Source organism: Ambystoma mexicanum, chromosome 9 (assembly GCF_040938575.1).
Source record: "Ambystoma mexicanum isolate Mex_15411 chromosome 9, UKY_AmexF1_1, whole genome shotgun sequence".
In the NCBI taxonomy this organism is placed as follows: Eukaryota; Metazoa; Chordata; class Amphibia; order Caudata; family Ambystomatidae; genus Ambystoma; species Ambystoma mexicanum.
In genome coordinates, this window is record NC_090931.1 from 980,932,737 (window position 1) to 980,954,524 (window position 21,788).

Sequence of the window (21,788 nt, forward strand, 5' to 3'; positions counted from 1 at the left end):
CCTTTCTCTTCCGCCTCTTCCTGATGTTTTTCTGGCTGGACTCCCTGTGAGGGTCTATACTGTTGATGGCAAACTGGTGAAGGACTGCGATAGGCTAGGATCAATAGGTTCACCTAGTGTCCATAATTGACTGGGAAGGTGGCTCAAGTCTTTAAATGCCTGGTACACATCTTACATTCGATGTGCGTTGTTTGTTGTCATTTGCAGGGAGCCACAAAGGCTACGATCTGTTTTCCAGAGGCCATTATTTGCAAGTTTTCCTACAGACTGGGTTAGCAATTCTTTCCCATGGCCGCTGTGTCTGCTCCACTTGCAGAGCATTGCTGGCGCGGTCTGTGGTCCTATGCAAACTCTCTCTGCTGGCAGTGCAGGTGATCTTTATGAAAACCAGCTGCCTGCATCCACTGCAAGCGAGGTTGCTTAGAAATATGTTAAGTGCTCCTGCTGTCTAAGTGAGCTATGACGCGGCACAATAATTTCTCACCCATAGTTTTCAATATTTCTCTGTGCAAAAAAGGTATATGGCCCTGTCAGATTAATTCACCAGTTTGGTGAGGTTTTGTAAAGGCAGGGCAAAGTTATAGGGGGGTCCCCAAAATGTGTGTTTTTTCTCATAGACGCAATGGAAAAAAGAATTTGCTCACGGTTGCAGCCCAAACCGCCGGACGGATTTTCACCAAATTTCGCCAGGAATGGCGGCTTGGTCCCGAATGCATGCTTTTGTAAATTTGGTGTAAATCCGTTCAGTATTTCTTTTTAAACCGCAAAAAGTAGATTAAAAAAAGTGTGATATCTGGGTCCGGTCCACTGACTCGCTTCCCTGTTCAGTCCGCGGACAGGCCTTCGATTTGCCCAGAGCGTGGCGTGATGTCCACAGACATCGGACACGCCCGCTGATTAGATGGTGAAAAGTGTGAGGTGCGTCATATTTTTGGGAAACGCCCGCTGTGTTGGATTTGTGGACAGCGCCCGTTGTCTACGAACATCTCAGTAAAAACATTTTAAAAAACACAACATTGCACTTGTCAAATTAATTAAACAATCTCTTCGGAGGTGAGGGGTGATGAGGATTGGATGCGATATGCCCATAAAAAGACAAGAAACGGTCGGTTTTCCAGCTTCAAAGTTCGCAAACAGTTCGGGACATCCCTGTAATGTTTGCGAACATCTTAGATATTCCGGGGCATCCATACATATTTTGTATTACAGGGTTGGTGAAAAGCAGTTTTTGGGTGGCGTATAGCTTTCGCACCACTCAATGAAACTGTATGAAAAGTTGTGATATTGTTCTAGACCTGACCTTGAATGATTCTACACATTTTGGTTCTGTTTTGCCAAGATGGATCAAAATTAGAGGGGGAGTCCCAAAATATTTGAAATGCTTAAACATTTGGTGCCGTTTCACAAATCTGCACAAACGTTTGCAAAAAGACTTAAAACCCAGATTTAAATGTTTTCACAAAGTTTGGTGGGATTTTGTGAAGAGGGGGCAAAATTAGAGGGGGGTTTCAACATTTCTAGATGGGTTGCTGATTGACAAATGTGCACAAAAGATTTCAGAAAGATTATAGACCGAACCTTGAATCTTTCGGCAAATTCTGAATGGATTTTGTCTACTAGGAGCAAAATTATATTACTATTTTATCTACGTACATTTTTACACATTTTACATTTTACACATTTTAAAACATGCATGAATTTGCAAGAAAGTTGTGTAAGGAGCATTGGCAAGTACTTGAAAGCATTGTTTTGCAAATGTGTCTGTTTAATGTTTTGAAGTGTCATAATGTAGGTACAACAAAAATAGTGATATACCACTGGTGACAGAGGTATAGCTGGTTCCAATGGGCACTGGCAAGAATGTCCGAGTCATGGCTTCTGGCCACGGGCCGTGGCTCGGATAATCTGGCTACTGGCTATGACTACGAGGGACTGGCAATGAGGTTAAAGTGGGCATGGCTACCAGGGATTGGCTATGTGGTGAAGTTTTTGAAAGTCGGGATAGGTTTGAATGGGAAAAGAATTCTGCCCATGGCTAAAATTCTGTCCGTGGCTACCGAAAGTGCTGCACAGGATTGCATGAACAGATCGCCGTGACTATTGCTGCAACCACTCTGAGACAATGCTAATCAGCAGTTAATTACCAAGTACACCAAACCAGTTGCCCACGTGGTCACCAGGCCACCCCTTGAAATCATTACCCACCCTTATTTGCATCCATAGTGGGACAAGATATTGGGATTGGATGCTGAACTCATTTCCACAACCTCACAGCAATGACTGGCCCACAATCCACATGCTTTGAGAAAGACTCTAGTGAGTCGAATTACGTGTCGGCTAGGTTCTAACAATAAATATAGCATCAAGAATGGTTTTGAAGACTGCTTCATTGCGCCAACAGTTACTTATTGAATAACCCAGTGCTGAGGTGAACAGGGCTCACTTTCCTATTCGAAACCTAACACTTGAAGAATTTAGGGCACCTTCACAAAAGAACCCCTTCACCAGCGGCCGGGTGATCTGTTTAAAGTACTAGAAGAAGTGCAGTGATCTACCTATTCTACCGCCCTACAATTACTTGATAATTGTTAACTCTGAATTGATTATTGGGGCATGTAGCATGGCCAAACCCTAGGTTTGAATGGGAAGAAATATTTGCTTGCGGCTACAGCCGGAAGTGCTGTACTGAATGACAAAAAACCTGTGAAGGGGCATCAGCAAGGACCTGAAAGCATGGTTTTGCAAATCTGTTTTGTGTTTTATTTTTCCAAAGTGTCCAAATGTAAGCACAACAAATGGTGATATAACTTTTAGTGGCACAAAAAATAGTGATATAAGTTTGGTGCATGGACCATGAGCCTGGCCCTCTGCAAGGACGAATGCCTACTTTGATGCACGTATTGGGGCATGCGACATGGCCGAAGCTGTAGGTTTAAATGGGAATAGAAAATCTGCTTGCGATTGCAGCCCAAAGGGCTTGGCGGGATTGGGGCAAAGTTGCGGGCATGCCGCATGGCCGAAGCAGTAGATTTAAATAGGAGAAAAAAATATGCTTGTGGCTGCATCCCGGAGTGCTGGACGGGATTGCAGCAAAATCGTGCTAGGAGCAACAGCAAGGAACTGAAAGGATTTTTTGGGAAATCTGTCCTGTGTTCTAATTTTTTTTAATTGTCGGAACGTAAGTGCATAAAATAGTGGTATAACTTCTCTGCAGGGGTCCTGGTCTTCTGCAAGGACACATGTCCTCTCTGATTTGCCTATTGGGTTATGCGCTGCTGATGAGGACGTACATAAGAATGCATTGCAAAAAATATGTTAATTAAAGGAGATTTATAGTTTCATCTATGTTAAAGATTTCTGAAAGATGCCAATAAACCGTTGTTACCGGACTTTGTTTTTCAGCAAACTAAACCACTCCCATCTCTGCGTGTATAAAAACAGGAACGCGCAGTCGAGTGTCATCGAATGATGTTACGCTGGGGAATCTCTTCTACTGCCTCGCAAGCCCTTTCAGACTATTTGTGCTTTGAAACATCTTGCATTGCACCCTAAACCACGCTCATCTCTGCGTGTATAAAAACAGGAACGCGTGCCACACGAGTGAAGTGCCATCGAGTGCTGAGACACTGGGGAAACTCTTCTACTGACTCGCAAGCTCTTTTGCACTATTCGTGCTTTGAAACATCTTGCATTGATATGCTATTCCACCATCAAGTTATAAGTATTGACACATAGTGATTGAGTGGACTTTACTTGTATCACTATTTTATCATCATTTGGATCGCCAAACTCACATTTATGTCCTTATTGCAGCACCCTAAACCACGCCCATCTCTGCGTGTGTAAAAACAGCAACGCGTGCGCATCCGTTGAGTGCCGTCGAGTGCTGTTACGGTGCTCGGGGCCTCGGCGAGCAGTTACTTTCCGTTTACACATTACTCATTGTTGCATTTATCTTATGATCAAACCTTACATCACAATACAGCAGCTTAACTTCAATGGCTGCTTAAAATTGAGGTTGGCGATGCCAACAAATGCAATAGCTTTCCTTGCGTCTCCAGGCAACCATACGAATGAGCATAATACAAATATGTCTGTAGCGCCCTCTGGAGTAATAAGCAAACGCATGCACCACACAAGCAGCGACATTAGAAAATGTCTGCTACTGGAAACAACTCGAATGTGCAGTGCAGCTCCAATAATACACCATGATGCACTTGAAATAAATTACCGGCAAGGGAAAGAAGGCTTTCATATGGCCGACCTAGAAACAACCAAAGTCATTTGTCAGCCCACGCACTTAGAACTCCTTGCGTGCTTCACCCTGGCAACACTGGAAAATGAACAGGAGCTTTTCTTAACACCAAATATGTTGCCAGACTCTCCCAGTCATACAAATGAGAGAAATGTCATAACACATTCTTATGATGTACATGCCTCTCGACCCTTGCTGTACTTGCATGTACTGCAAACTAAAGACCTTGCCCATACTACTAAGGCCTTTTCCTCTCACTTCAGAGCATCAGAGAAATCCGAGCCGCTTGGGTAACTCAATGGAAAGCTAGGAATGGTGTTGGCTGATTCATCTTCATATATGATTGAAGACACGCAAGTGGGGCACAATGTAGTAATTTCGAGTCCCAATTTGTCAAACTCCCCAAACCTGATTCCAGATAGGGCGAATGGAGTGAATTCCTCCTCATCTTCAAACATATCTGCTGGCTCTTTCATAAGACCCACACCATCTGTTGGTCTTCCCCAATCCATCAACCCAATGATGGAAACCATCCTTAGTGCAATCAACACCAAGATGTACGCCCTAGTAAAAATACATGAAATCCTTGACAAAGAAATCGATAACAATAGAGAAACTCGTAAGTGCATTGTGGCAAAAATAGACAAGTAGGCAGGAGAATTGTTCCACCGCAATCAGCTAGTCTTGGAATGTTCTCATGCTACTTGCCCACCATGTAACCATTTGACTCATACAAATGTTGCACCACAGATCTTTGATAGTGTCGTGGAGATTACTGAAGGAAATGCAAAAATCATTGAAAGAGAAATAATGGAAAGAGCTATTGATTCACTGCCTGACTCTTTCCAGCCTGAGACAGACTCTAATTTCTGCAACCCGGAACTTATATCTGAACCTGTGTATGATTTATTACAATCATTACCGCGCAAACGGACATTTTAAAAACGAGCTATTAAACATTAACCATCATACCCAAAAAATCAATCACTTGCACAAAAATCAAATAAATCCAAAGCAAACAAATTAATTGAAAATCTGACCATCCCTCCAATATTTGAAATAGGAAATAAACCGATGCAGAATGCAGATCCAGCCCTTAAGGAGACCTTTGGAAATTACTTGGTTGCCATTATGGACACCCAGGTACCAAACAGTGGCACAAATCAATCTATTGAGTATGTCAACCCTCAGGCTGCAATGAACATGGCAAACGACTACATTATTGTTAATAATGTAAACGCGGGACAGGAAGAAGAGCTCAATGAGTTCATGAATCTCTCCACCTATTATGTTAACCTGAAACTGTTATGGACAATAGTCACTACCCCCCAGCACCCACTAGAGCTCCCACATCCCTCTGTAACAATGTGATTGAGGACTTCTCCACTTTTCAAACAATGGAGCAAAAGCGAGAATTTCAAATGCAGATTAGACAGTGGATCCAACTCATGCTCAGAGAGATTGCACCAACACTCCCTCACTCATGCCCAATCAAAGTGCCTCAAAAAGTGTTAGAATGGTTGAGGTCGACAAGTCAGGCTGAAATGCATGACATATCTGATACCATCTCACATGATGACATCTTCACTCTCAAAATGAGAGACAGGCGGACCACCAACCCCTTTCCAAACCACACTAATCTTTTAATTGCATTTCGCTCAATTCCACAATTGATTCATGTCCGATCAGAGGACATAACATCAATTCCTTTTATGGCTAGTGACAATCACAACTTCGACATTGTTGAGTTACAAATTCCCTCTCAAATAGTCAAAAATGTATTGTGGCAAATGAAAGCAAAACGTGCTCAATCTGGTCTAGAATTACGAAAAAAAAACATATCACCATCTATAACTTGACCCCAGGATGAGGAGCATAGACGCCCAATTGCCTCCTCATGGCAGCACAAAGGCTTTCCAGACAAAATTTCGAACAGACCTGAAATTACCCGATAACAACCAGAACACAAGCATTAAACTTCCAACCGTTAGCAATTAATTACAATTTCATAAATAAGGGAGAGCATCGTGAGGTACGCTTCAAGGACGAAGCACCGAGCCAGCCTAGATCTAAATTGGCATGGCTCAAGAAGGCAATTGATCAGTCCCACATGCAAACAAACCATTAGTGCCAATCAACATCCACTTCTAATAAGTTGCTTATGGCCAGTTGGAACACAAACGGTTTTCCCATTTTATGAATACTAAGGACAAGCCGCTACAAAAATTCAACCTTATAGCCTTGCAAGAAACGTGGATTATCACACAACCACTCTGGCCGAACTTTCAAATTGAATGGATTCCGGCTATCAGAGGTCGTCCATCAGTAGGCTTATTAATTGCAGCCAAACTGACATCTGAAATCACTATTCACCCATGGGCCTCTCCTCATCCAGGAATACAACTTGTTAGGCTAACATCTGACAAAGAGGTTTCTCCTTTTAGCCCAAAAGTTGCATTCCTGAACATCTACTGGAATCCAATCGCCGTTGCAGAGTTACCTTTCCTAAATTATGTAGAACAAATACTGGATTAGATTGTGATGGACGGCCATTCATCGCTAACATTAGTCATGGGGGATTTTAATATGAATTTCCTGCCTAATGCTAATGAATCTCCCTCAAATCGTATAACAGCATGGTTAACCTTGATGAAACATTGAGACTTTATAATTTTAAATGGCACAGTCAAGGGCGATGTTCCACCTATGCCCACCTGGGAAAAGAGGAACGTCCAAATCTATGCTAGACTTTGTTTTCGTAACTACGAATGCATTAAACTGAGTTGTCTCGTTCTGTGTTACTCCAAATTGCTTGAGGGACCATAATCTCTTAGAAACAGAGTGGAGCACCAACACGCTTAAAACAAGCTCCTATTACAGAGCGCTAGTGGCTCTCAATGCTGGGTGAAACAGAATCATATGGACAACGCCAGGAATAGACCACCTGAAAACCCAATTATATCACCTCTTCGAACATTAGCGACTACATTGATTATCTTAATTTGATCAAAGAAACCAATATCAAATTAAATTATCCCTCTCTTGAGCACACGCACACCAGTACAATTCATTTATTAAATTCCTCAAAATTCAGTTAAATAAACATTTACATAAGTATTCATGACCTAATCAACCAGATGCAAAAAAAAACATGCTGTCGCTATAGAAATGCCATAACCTTTGATCAAGATGATATTAAAGCACTAATCACAAATGAAGTCCCTCAAAAGCCCCTGGCCCAGATGGCCTGACAAATTGGACATTAAAATCACATCCTGAAGAGTGGGCAGTAATCTTAGACATTATTTTTCACAATATTATTCATAGAGGAGTCATTCTCAAATCTTGGAAAACATCAATAATCAACCCAATTTTTAAAAAAGGCAATCGATCTGACCCATTGAATTACCGCCCCATCGCATTGTTAGACACACCTGGGAAAATGTTTTCTAGGCTCATTTTAAAAGATCTTACACAATAGATCCAGAAGGAGAAACCATTCGACCTGAATCAATCAGGCTTTGTTAAAGGTGCAGGAACCTCACTAAATTTGTTTCTCCTGTCTACTATTAAAAAACAAGCGTTGTTGGCATGCAATCGATTTTTTTGTGGTTTTATTGATTTTAAACAGGCATTCGATTCCATCTCCCGTGAAAAATGATGGTCCAAATTGAATGCAGATCACTGTCCCTCTTATATCATAAATTTCATCCATGAAATAAATAGTGAGACGACAGTCCAGGTGAAGTTAAATAAGGATGGATTATTATCTAAGTCGATCGCAACTTTTAAAGGATTAAAGCAAGGTTGCATTTTATCCCCTATTCCTTTGAACTTTTTTATTAAAGATGTTTATGTGTTTTTAGAAACCATTCGTACATTTCCCCCCAAAATTGGTCATTCCAGGATCGAATGGTTATTTTATGCAGATGACCTTGTTTTCATTAATCAGACTCAAATTGGGTTCCAAAGAAAACTAGATGCATTGGAAAACTACACCAAGATAGATGGCCTCTCAATCAAGTGGCCAAATCTATAGTCGTGGAACTATGCACCACTGCTCGTAAAAATAAATTCACTTGGACTTTGACTAAGACACCTATGTAAACAAGTTTAAATACCTGGGCCAACTCACTAGCAATCACCCATCTGAACTTCCCTATATAAATAACCTGAAAGCCAAAACTCACGCAATGACATCTCAAGGCACCCGTATTCAAAAATGTCTTGGCAAATTCACATTTACCCAAGCTTTGTATTACTACAAACAAAAAGCTGTCCCAATCTTGTCATATGGTGCACAAGTTTTATATCCGGGAAATCGGCCCAATTAGTCTATTGGAAAATAATGTTATCATTGCCACAACCCACTCCGATTGCCATGATTTACTTTGAATTGGGCCTGACATCCCTAGCAGCTGCAATTATTTGGCAAGCCCTGTGCCTCTTGAGGAAATGCTTAATTACAAGCAATGATGCCATGACACTTTTACCAGTGATAGCCAACGCGTGGATTAATCAAAATTCTGTTCCCTTGCTCGCATGGAAATCCCATTATCTTAACATCATGGACATGGCGGACGTTTCCATCAAATTGCTCAAAGAAGACCCTGATACAGCAATAAAGAAGTTGTGGGCGTGGGTCTGGCGTAACACATGGCAGCAATGTCAAACATACGTGCATTTCAGGAAGGATATTTCCAAATAGTCTTACAATTGTACAGCACACTATCTACTTAAATTCCCAGACTCACTACTAAGACTGCGATTTAATTTGTGGCCTACTAAATTGCAGAAAGCATTGTTGTCAAAGGAAATTGCTGCTGACTTTGCTTGCAGATGCTGCAAAGACGCAAACGAAAAAGAATCCTTGAAACACCTATTTGTGGAATGTCCCCAGCTGGCCTCTAAGAGACATCAATTCTTTTACAAACATTTAAGTCAATTTATGCTACTAACAAAAGATCTAATGTGGGAAAGAATACTCAATGCCACCTCAATATCCCTTAAAATCGACACAGTAAAATATATTTTAGCGTTAAATGTTCAAGATGCTATACTCCCGTGAGCAATCAAGGATATTTTCTATTTGTTTTTCACAAAACTTGCCAGCATTAAGGAAACTATAATACCGGTATAATGCCCTCTAATGTGTATGGTTTGACAATATATAATCTCTCTGTGATGAATACAAACGCACCTATGCTTTGCTTTTAAAAGAACCACGAATAATGATAATACATTTCTGCAACTCATATTTACTGGATTGATCATAATTGAGCGCAAAGTCAGCCTTGTTTAATGTCTCGATGTTATGTGCTATACAAGCGATTGTATAGATTGTATCATTGTTTTCAGTATGTTTTTATGCATACATTTTATCTGCATCGTCTAAAACATGATAATCTTATCTGTCCTTGCAAACTACATTGGTATTTTAACCTCTGTTTTAGAACAAAATCCTTTCAAGCGTCTACTTTACTTTTTTTATTCTATGTTTTAACTGAATATCTCAAAAATGTTGTAAAACTTGCGCTATGATGGACCATAATCTAAGAAAAATTGTGTCCTTGTACCAGAAAGAAATCTTGATGCCCTTCTGTGTAACCCCTTCTCTTCTTGTTTTCATTTGTACATTGTGGCATTGTAAATAGTAAATAGATAGCATTACCTTCCTAGCTATTATGTTGCATTGCTATTTGTACTGTAAAAATCAGAAATTGAAAAAGTGTTATGTAACAACTAAAACAATAAATTAAAGAAATAAATCAATTTAAAAAATATATGTTAAGAGGAATTTTTAATTACTTACATACAGTGATGTAACATTATGAAACATTTTTACTTATGAAAATGTATTAAATTGACAGAAAAAACCTTGTTAAAGGGAAATTACAGTTAAGATGTACCCCACCCTTGGGACTCCTCTGCCCCAGCAGTTAGCTTAGTGGCCTCCCACCTTTGGATCCTTTGGCACTTCCCTCCTGGGCTCCCATGAGCACTTGTCCATCCATACTGCCCCTTTCATCTATGCGTTTCTGCAGCTCCTGGCCTCCTCCCTGAAGCTATTTCAATACTGATTATGAATTGCAAGAAAAAGATTCAAGAACTTGAGAATCAAACCTCTAAAAATCAGAAACAAGTATTGGAGATGGATGAAGATAATCCTAGCAGTCAGGACATTTATAAACTCCTCAGACAGGTGGCATTGGACATGGTTGAAGTCAAAACCGCCTTGGCTGAGCTGAACTCAAAGGTATCCCATCTGGATGTTAGGGTGGAGGATTTAGAGAAGAAGTCTCTCACTATGAGCTCAGAAATGGCAGGCAGCTACAGGGCTTACAACATTTTGAAGACAGATCTCCAATGTGAGAAGGACAAATGTGTGGAGATGGACTTGAAGCTGCGAGAAAGAAATGTTAGACTGATTGGAATTGAAGAGGAACCTGAGCCCAGGAATGAGAACCTGGTACCCCTAATTTTAAGGGTATTTAAGGACTGCTTTGGTATGGATTCTTTTAAGGAAGATGATTTTGACCATGTTTATCGTATTGGTAAGCTGCCAGGCTCTAGGCCAAGACATATTCTTGTGTCGTTTGTCCTTGCAAGAAAGAAGGAGAGTTTATTGTATGCAGCAAGGAATAAAGATTCTGTTATCTTTAAAGGAAAACCAATATGTATTTATCCTGACTTCCCCAAAGAATTCCTGGCTGCCAGGAGAAATTTGAAGGGAGTGAAGGAATTGGCCAAAAACCTTCAGGTAAAGGCTTTTCCAAACAGATTTAATTCATCGACTGTCATGCTGCCTGATGGGGGAAAGGTCACCTCTGATCCAAAAAAGGCATATTTGTGGCCTGAGAGCCTCAGGGATTCACATGCTAGAATTTCAGACTAATTATTATATTTGACTTCAATTCCGGCATGTATTATCATTTACTGTTTATCTGCATCAAAATGGCGCTGGTACTAATGGACAGTTAAACGTTTATTTTGTTCTTGCTTACTTTGGAATATTGGATTGTCACTCCGGTTCGAGCAACATGGATATCTTCCTAGAGTAAGGGACCCATGCCCTGATCTGATCAGCTGAGGAGCTGCGTATGGTGTATGGCTGCCACACGTGACATGAGCGCCGGGGGGATGTGCTGCTTTGAACCATCAGGAGTAGGGAACATCGCGCATTGGAGAGACGGCATCACTGGAGGATCTCTGGCTGTGTGCTGTGAGTAGTGCGGCAATCGTGACTCATGTGGATCGAGCATTTCTAATATCGGGCAACATTTATGTCGCGCTCTGATAGCACTACGGCCAGCCTCCATTTACATGCAGTCACTGAAAAAAGCTGCAGGTGCATCATTCATGAAGTGCAGCAGTGGCGACACGTCATGCCCCAGCTTCCAGGCTACAAATGTAAGCACATAGGTTTATAGCTCAGCGTAGATCAACATGCAGGTGGAATCCAGCAAGGGGTCCCGGTGACATAGAAGGGGCCACAGTGTCTGCCACTCGGCTCTCATGTGTACCCCCTGTAATGGACAGCTATCAAGCTTTGATTGGATGATGTATATGGATTTCGTGTTATGGAGACTTTTGGTGTATGTTGTTTATCTTGCTGAGCTTATAGTTTGTTTAATTCCTGATGTATTCAAGACTATACCAAGGACACGGGCCGGATCTATATGCTGTGGACTGCTGGGGCGGAACACGGCTAGCGGTTCGGCTTTGAAATTCACTTTCCTAGCGTTTTATTCCCCTTTAGTACAGTGCATTTGTTCATTTTTTAACATCTTTTCTCTACACTTGCAAGATCGAAATGTACTGTTCACAGACTGAATGCAATCTGTTGGTATCTTCACATTATTTATGACATTTTTTTATGGGTTTTGCCCGCGTGTTTTCGATTATGTTGTTCCTTCCAGTGTGTGTTCATTGAAATATTTCATTGGAATGTCTATGTGTCCCAGAGCAGTATTGTCCCTCTCTCCTACCCATTAATTTATAGGCCACTTCTTCACTGTTTGTAGTTTGAATGCATTTAGCTCTATAAATCATGTTTTAACCTTCCATGTCTCTCATTGAAAGGCAGGTGCATATTATGTTCAGTCATGTTGACATGCTCTATTTCCTCTGGGGCACAACCAAAGCTTACCTGCCTTCTTCCTCCTTCATGTTATCACGTTTTGGTATATAATCCAGGTAGGTTTTTTTTTAATGACTTTACAGCCACAATAAGCATTTGACTTATGTGTGTGTTCCATTAGAGACCTGTATTTATTACCAAGGACCAGACCAGAACTTATCATTGTACAGTATGAGTAGGATGGGTAGGGAGCGGACTGGGATACACAAAGTACATGATTAAGACGAATTTCTATCCTGTGTCTTCAAGGTTACTGTATGGGTGTATGGCTCCTATGTACGAATTAGTGCTCACAATGTTTTGTAAAAGTCAATTAGTATGTCGAATTGTTGCCTGTTTACTGCTGGATAAGTAGAAAATGTCCCGAGAAGTTTTGTAGGTTTGCCTTTTATTTGTGTTTTGGTGGATTCCCATGTTGCTCGGTGATTTGGTGGTTTCAGGCATTCGAATTATTTCATCAACTCCCATGCGTGGCTAATCAAACTGTGTCGTTTAACGGCTAAGTTTATAATGGGATTGTCATCTATACATATTGGGTTCTTTCGGGCGTCTTAAAGTAGTATTTAGCATGAGGGTTGGAAATACTGTATTTGAATTTTTATGGGTAATTGGGAGGGGTGCCAGGGTTTTTTGGGGTTTTTGAGTTCTTGTTGACGTTGGATTCAAACTTCTGCTACTGGGGGCGTGAGAGTATTTTTGTAGTACATGCAGAATTATTGAACTAGTGCTCTTTTTTTATTACCTTGTACATGTCTTTGCAATGCCTTCAGGCAAAGGAGACCTTTTGTCTGACTCCTCTTGGAACGTGAATGGTATTAATAACCCGGTTAAACAGCAAAAAGTTTTCAATTATTTGAATGATATGCATAATGACATTTATTTCCTTCTGGAAATGCATTTGTTAGAAGATGAGATAAATAAATTGCATAAATGGTCGGTGGGTGACTTTTATGCCTCGTGCTTTACCTCCAAGAGCAGAGTGGTTGCGTTTTGGTGAGGGAGAATGTCCTGATTAAATTGTTAAAATCGCGCTCAGATGATGATGAGGGTAGGATCATTGTACTTCTGGTGGATATTCAAGGGGTCAAAACAGTCCTTTGTAATATGTATGCTCCCTCGTTGGATGATGGATCTTTTTTGGGAAAAGTAGCTCAGCTGTTGCAAGATTTTGATTCCCCTAATATTATTCTGGGGGGAGATTTTAATCTGGCTACTGACCAGACCTTAGATTGTAGTGGGTCATGTGTAGAGGAGAGACCCTACGTTTTGTTCATTTCAGTCACTTGTCTCTGAATTTGACATGAAAGATTGTTGGAGACTACAAAATCCAGATTTGAGAGAATACCCCTTTTTATTCTGGTTCTCACAATACACACTCACAAATTGATCTGTTCCTCATGGCCGGCTCAATGACTGCGAACCTAGCGAGTTGTGGGATTGGTAGTATTGCGGTTATGGACCATGCAACAGTGTTTTTTAATTTAAAACTGGAGTTTGATACTCGCAGAACATTTTGTTGGAAAATTAATACCTCATTTCTGCACGATGAGACAATGGTGGATAAAATTAGATCCGAGGCAGAACATTTTGTGGCAGAAAACAGAACAGATGGGCTTAGTGTTAAGACGGTCTGGGAGGCCTTGAAATTGACAATGAGGGGTCTAGTATTGGGATTGTCTAGTAGCAAGAGGAAAAGCTTGGAAAGAGTGAGATTGGATGTGGGTGAATGCATCAAAGCAATTTCAAAAGATTTGATAAGTGACCCAAATAATACTGACAAGAGATCAGCACTTAGAAAGTTACCGAGAGAATTGAACGACATTTTAAAGGTGAGATCTGAAAAGGACTTGTATAGGTTAAGGTGCTTGTATTTGAATATGAGTAAAAATGCGACCGTTGGCTTGCCTATAGATTACGACAGCAGCAATCGGAAGGGGCAATAACCTCTATAAGGGGGGCAAATGGTCTGGTAACATTTGACCCTAATGAGATTAATATAGCTTTCAAAGAATACTATATGAAGCTGTATCAAAATGAATCTGGTATCAGTGGTCTTGGGGAAACTTTTCTGGATGGTTTAGAGGTTCCGAAGGTTACAGAATTGGAAAAATCACTTCTAAATAAGGAAGTGACTATTGAAGAAATTAAGTTTGCCATCGGAAAGGCTAAACTCAGGCAAAACTCCGGGGCCGCATGGATTGCCGGCTGAATTTTATAAGATTTTACCAGATTCGGCAGTAGAGTTATTGCGGGATATGTTTGCTGAATCTAAAGAGGTGGGTCTGCTACCAGCTTCTACCAATCATGTCACTATATCTGTTTTTTTAAAGAAGGGTAAAGACAGCTGCTCAACGTCTAATTATCGTCCAATAAGCTTAATAAATACAGACAACAAAATATTAGCGAAATAGTTGGTATACGTATTGAACACTTACAAGTGAAGGTAGTGCACTCTGACCAGCCAGGCTTTATTCGAGGTCGTAGGACTTCTAGTAATATTAGAACCCTGTTGATGATGACACAGGCCCAAGGCTTAGAGGAAGATGTTGCTGTGTTCTCTCTAGACGCTGAAAAAGCGCTTGACCGGGTTGACTAGGAGTATCTGTTTTCGATCTTGCGTGCTATGAATTTTGGTGAGGACTTTATTTCCTGGATTGCCCTGTTATATGCTTGTCCAATGGCCAATGTCAAAACTAATGGACAGCTGTCTGATTCTTTTGAGTTACAGAGGGGTACAAGGCAGGGGTGCCCACTGTCTCCTCTATTATTTGTTTTGGCCATTGAGCCGTTGGCAATCGCTTTGAGGTGCGATGCTGGGGTACGAGGTCTAAACTTTCAAGGAGTTGAACAAAAGATATAGTTATATGCGGACGATTTGCTGCTAGCATTGTGGGATTTGGCGGTGCCATTACCTGCCTTGTTGAGCGTATTAGGCAGGCTTCATGATGTGGCAGGATACCAGGTTAATTGGTCTATGTCTGAGGTCTTACCGATTACGCGATATTGTGATAAGCGTTTAGTGTCTGAATGGGGTTTCCAGTGGTGCGACAAAAGATTAAAATACCTGGGTGTTTGGCTGACACCAGTGGTTGATGATATGAAAACATGATTGAGGTGTGTAGAAATCTGAAAATGAACGTTCAGAGGTGGTCCTTGTTGCATTTATCGCTCTGGGGCAAAGTGAACGCTCTAAAAATGAATGCGGTTCCAAAAGTCAATTACATACTAGGTATGCTGCCGATGAAGATAAGTCAGTTTTATTGGAAGAAAATTGATGGCTTTTTGCAGTCCTTTCTTTGGGATGATAAACCACCGCGACTTAAGTTATGGAAGCTTCAGTTACCTATGGAGAAAGGGAGATTGGGCGTCCTGAATTTCAAAGCTTATCACTTGGCTTTTTCTAGTTACTTTATAATCCCCTTCTTGAAAGAACCACTGGATAGGTGGGCTGTGGCGGAGGCAAGTTTATTGGGCCCACTTTCTCCTATGGCAATCCTCCCAGCCACAATGTAGGAAAATGCCAATGACTGTGTTTCTGAGAGTGACTTGGAAAAATGTGCATGAAATGTTGGGCTCGGTGGATTTGAAGACTGCTCATGCTTCCATTTGGTTGAACCCGGCGATAGCTGATGGGGGTAAGCCTTTATTCTGGCCGGAGTGGCTTCTAAGTGGTATATATTGGATTGGTGATGTCATTAGGGATGATAAGTGGCTTGATGAAGGAGAGTTATGTGCGAAATTTAGCATTGCAGTTACTCAATTGGTGACTTCAGTAAATTGAAATGATGTATAAGAGAAGTGGTTGAGCAGGGCGATGCAATCAACAATCTCTTTCTTAATGAGAGAGAGCCAGGATGTGGTTCAATTGCTAGCAGGTGTACAATCAAATTGTGTCTAGCTATAAAGAGAATTCTGAACTGAGAGCGGATTGGGGCAGGAGATAGGGGTGTGTGATTTCATCTGAGATGTGGTTGGAAATGTGTGCTAATATAAAGCTTTGCTCTATAAACTTGGAAGAACGTTCGAGGCAAATAAAGATCCTCAACAGAGTGTACTGGAGTCCGGAAAGGTTGTTCAAGAGAGCTATGGTGGAATCAGACGAATGCTGGTGTTGTGGGAATGAAGTGGGTAGCTTGGAACATTTACTCTGGGACTGTATACGAGTACGTGGATTTTGCCAGGATGTGTGTACCATTTGCTTGCGAATTCTGAATTTGGATATTGCATTGGATTTCAAAACGATGGTCTTAGGAGGTGATGAGTTACTTGAGGACCTTTCCGTCTCTCAGAAAAAAATGTTGTTCCGAGGGGCCCATATAGGCAAAAAGATGATATTAAAGGGCTGGAAATCACAAATTGCACTTGCGGATTGGATTGAGGAAATGACTTGTTTTGCAAACATGGAGAGAGTAATTTACAAGAGACAAGGGAAACTGTCCTTGCATGCAAAAATGTGGGATAACTTTCTGAATTTGTACTAGTTCTTTAACTGTAAATATGTATATTTTATTCTGCTTGTAATTACATTGTTTTTGTTATTTATTTTTATTGACTGTTAACTGTTCGTTGTGCAAAATGTACAAATAAATATTTTTAGAAAAAAGAAAAAAAATGTGTTGGTATAAGTATGGGAAATGTAGATGTAAAAGATTTGTAGAACATTAAGTGGCAGTTGGAAATGTAATATGTTGATAAGGTTATATGTAAAAACAATTTGAAGTGATTGGTGGATTTATGTGTTGAAGGTTTAAAGCAGGCAATGAGGGAGTCTTACTAACAACAGTAAAAAGAGTAGAAGGCGCTGTTTTGCATAATGGGTGCGTGTGCAATCCGAGTTTTCTAATAAAAGTAGATGGCATCTATAAACCTTTTTTTTTTTTTTAGTTCTATTTTTTAACTGTGAAAGGTGGTTCCTGCAAGTGGGACACACTGTTTGTCACCTTTGGTGCATCAAGACCGGGTTATCAGGCATTTAAGGCCTCTATAGCCCGGTAGATGGTCTCGGCCTTTAAGGAAGCATATGTGGGACGGCAACATGCATGCCCATGTGGTCAGAGCCAAGGCAACGGCCATTGCATTCCTGTGGCATGTCCCCTGGCAAGTCATAAGCAGGGCGGCCACATGGGCCACCCCTTTGGCTTTCTGCAAGCACCACTGTTTGGACACCGGCTCTAGATCAGACACGGCTTTCGGACAGGTGGTTCTTAGAAACCTGTTTGCTTACAGAGGGTCTCCTCTCCACCCTTGGGCTACACTCAGTTGTAATCGCCCATGCAGTATGGAGGAAAGGGGACGGAACGTAAGAGTAATTATAAGTTACTCATCGAAGTGACTAACATACTCTTAGACCACTTTCCTCCATGCGTCCCACTATCCTCCCCCCTAATAAAACTGGGGTCATTAAGCAAGGTTAATCCATTGTCAAAACGTCTATGGGGGCTGAGGTGTGGCGCCGGAGGGCGGAGTTAGGTGCTCCCAGGGCCGCACCCCCGCGCACCTCTAAATTTAAAGGCAAAGAAGTTTATTTGGTGAAAAAGGTTCTGTCTCCCGTCCCTAGGAAGGGACGTGGAGGAAAGGGGACTGAGTACCTTAGTCACTACGGTGAGTAACGTATAATTTATAAAGTTACCAGATTTTGTAAAGAAAACAAACATTCTGTAGAAAATAAATCCTATATATCAGTAAAGTAAGCAAACTATGCCAGATAATCTACACCTAATAGTATGCTTTTGACAAAGCTTAACTAATGTTTCTTTTTCTCACAGGATATGTGACTGTCCATCAGAGACTTGTCCCTTCATCACTCAATCAGATCTGCTTATCCCAACAGCTAAACATTCAACAAAGAAGATTTTTCTTTTTTCATAGACCAAGATATACTGCTTATAGTATAGTTCATCCGGCTACAGTGTCCTTAGCTCACCATGTTCCCGAGGTACAGTAAAATGAATTATCTTATTCTAATCCCAGTCAATATAAAGGTTCACTGGATTTGTTATGTCATTTGACCTGTGGCAGCTGAAAAAAAATGAAAATATGAAATATCTCTTATTACCTGGGCTGAGATTTTAAATCTAAACAGTGATATGCCTTTTTCTCTGCTCCACCCAAGTGAAAACTCAAAGTAGAGCTGAATCACCATTTAAGAACAAATCTCCTTACACAATACGAAAACCATTTTTTGATTAGATGAATCATTAACGTATCCTGCCTTATGTACATCAGTCTACTTTATCTCTCCAATAATAAACTTTAGTTTGAGATTCATACATAGAACTTTTGTATGAGGAAGCTCATTTTTAATAAAACACTTGTGAAAGTTCATAAAAATATAAAGTTTAAGGAATGTTAAAACGCCTTGGAAGCTTTGCTGTCAAGTGTAATAACAGTGTTGTCATTGAGGATAATATTTATGATGTTAATCGAGATGCCATGAAGTGAGTAGTGCATTGGGGAGTTGCATACTGTCCTTGAGGGTGACATTTATGCTTATCTCTCCTGTTATTGCCCAAATAGGCCATCGCACCAACACTTGGTACTGCTTTAACTCACTACACGCAATGCTTCCTTCCCAGATGCTGCTGATCATTTCGCACTAGTAGCCATTTTCCTTTTAACGGTGTTCGGGGCAGCTGAATGCCCTGGCCACAGGCACAAACAGGAGCACTGTGTGGATGAGGCGAGTGTGATGTAGTCGCCCTTTCAAGCACATTGGCGTTTAGGCACCCTTCGTTCGCTGTAATATTGGTGGACCCAAGGTTAGGCACCTGCCTAGTGTACCCGCAATCGGTTGGGAACAAGGGTGCTTTCATTCTGCTCCACCAATGTTATTTTGTCACCATATACGATGGACACTGCTCGGCATACTGCATGTTTTTTTATCTCGTTTTTATTGTTTTTATTTATGATGTAACATTTGTATTTATTCCTTGCTTTTTCCAGGTCATTGCCCAGGTCCTACATGCCATGCCAAACAGTCTTTCAGTGCGTTTGTTTTTTAACCTTATCTTATGGTATTTTATGCACTCAACTACTGTAACCTAATGGGATATAAACAGCAGTCTCCAGTCAGTGCGTTTAGTAGTATATAGTACATTTAAGGCCTGTGCTCTCAGCGTGTGCGATATAGAAGCACTTTCACTCAGGCGTTCAGGCTCCCATCATTGCCGTTATGTGTTGTAAGTAGGTGTGTTATGGGTGGTAAGTAGGTGTAGACAGGATGCACGTCTGCGAAGCCCCAGGTGATGACAGTCCAATTCCACTTTTCAGCGTTGACATGGGAATCCTTTTTTTCTTGTTGCTCACAAAGGCATAACACACCGTTTTTCCGAAAAACATTTTTTGACAGATGTCTAGTAACCCCAGGAATCCATTCTTGTAAATGCATATAAATAACTCTAACTGCTCAGTAAGATAAGGCAGCAGCAGTAGACATGAACTGGATGAAGCCTAAGGTGCTGTAGCACCTGTTGTAAAGTGTGGGCTCAGCTGTACAGTACAAGACTCTTTAACCCCTCTTCTTAAGAATGTGGTAAGAGATGTTGTATAAAACTGTATACTCTATTCCAAGTGTGATTGGGTACAGCTTCCGTGAATTGTGGATGAAGGGTGGCCTTCCCCATCTCCTACCTCAGAGGCTGCCCTTCTCTGTGTACAGCTGGGAGCATCTCTTAAACCCTCCTCTCTTTCTTGTTCACACCGAACTGACGGCCGAGAGCTATACATCAGGCCGTCCATCAAGGGTACTTTGCACATATGCCACAAGTTTTCAATGGGCCGTTCAGCTTAAAGCATCATCTGCGTATCCTAAGTAGGGAAGGATTGCTCAGGGGCAACACGCTCACCTCGGGGACAAGAAAATGTCATGCAACCATGGTCAATACCCGGTTCACGCTTAGAAGCTGTAGGAGTCCGGCATTAAGCGCAGTATAAATGGCCAAAAAATAAACAACAATGCATGCCTTTTAACCGACACAGTTTCTCTGTCTGTATTTCCACACAGACATATTTTAGGGTGGCCTAAACACTTGAAACATAGAGAGCCTACCCTCCACTGCCCCATTCCTTCCTCCCCCTAGGCAATCACAGTGGTCAAGGAAATGCTTTCATGGCCAAAAGCGCCACCCCTTTCAGCACCTTGCCGCACCAAACCCTTCCCCCAAAATGGCTTCGAGATGACAATGGCATACTGCTTAACAGCCAAAAGCCCAGCGACTCCTCCTGCACCATCGTGTATCTCCAAAACGGCTCCAAAGTGCGATTGACATGCAGTATGCGGATACAGGATCATATGTATTCTTTATTTTTTATCAACATTGCAGACCAAAATAATCACATTAATTGAACGTATAAATAAAAACATCACATATGCATCTCGGCTTCATTCTTTTCGATGATCAGTGTTAGGACATTTTTTTTAACATGAGCAATTGTCCTGCAAAACAATTATTTTGAAAGTACATCAAACCAAAACTTGTTGATGCTATTGATCAGTTCAGCTGTGTCCTTGGGTTTATGACCTTGCTTTTAATATCACTCCATGTTGATTGGATTTATGTGCGGAACCTTTTAATACCTTTGCTTTCAAAGAAGCCTACAACCGAGGAATGTTGTAGATCATTGTCCAGTACTATATTGAACTTTCAGGTGTCCTGGGGATAAAACATTTGCACATGTCTGCCTTGGAATCCCAGTGCGTATTGTGGCTCAGCACATACTCTTTTTTGGTCAACCTTTCTCTAGAAGATAGTTCATATATAATGGACAAACATGCACCTATACTAATGCAAGCATTTAGCCTTGCCTAACTCCCTTGGACAAGTATTTGATGCTTTGAAACTACAACAGTGGTGATTGGATGCAATACAAAAGCATAGCAAGATAATATTACATGTGAGACGAATGCTTCTGCTTCAACTTTCTGTTGTAGTGATTCCTCTTGTTGGTGACACAATCGACAGGTGTTATTGTTCGTCAAGCCGTATTTCTTTAGGTTTTGCTTTGTTCTCAAGAGGTTTAGTCTAAAGCGCAGAATCAGATCTCTGTGTTTGCGGTTGGCACTTTTTCCTAAGTATATAGGCAATATCTTGGGATCGTTAGTTAATGTTTTCGTCAGTGTATGCTCATGTGAGGCTGCCCGCGTGGTTTCTGATTGTGACCAGTCTATTGATAGGAGTAGTGTTTTGACCTGCTGTGGATGATTTCAGAGGGTCTCTTGGCTTACACTCATTTGGTTTGGGAGTTCATTACACTTTTCTCTCCATGCTGTTAGTGTCCACAAGGGTAATTTTTCATTCCCCTTTTTTAGAACTTCATATTGTGGTGGACAGTTTATGCTGGTATCACCTGCATATGTGATTGCTGGTATGATCTTCAGATTGTAGAAATCCACAA

At 41.1% G+C, this 21,788-nt stretch overlaps 1 protein-coding gene across 4 annotated transcripts in view; it reads left to right on the top strand.

Annotated features, from left to right (window-relative positions):
- The window catches only part of METAP1D (methionyl aminopeptidase type 1D, mitochondrial), a 1,748,106-nt gene that overhangs the window by 1,031,111 nt on the left and 695,207 nt on the right, over positions 1 to 21,788 (top strand). For all 4 annotated transcript variants that reach the window (XM_069616211.1, XM_069616212.1, XM_069616213.1 and 1 more), the window contains one exon: positions 18,161 to 18,330. In XM_069616211.1, coding sequence (XP_069472312.1) covers positions 18,161 to 18,330 — 170 coding nt within the window. The remainder of the gene's footprint in view (positions 1 to 18,160; positions 18,331 to 21,788) is intronic.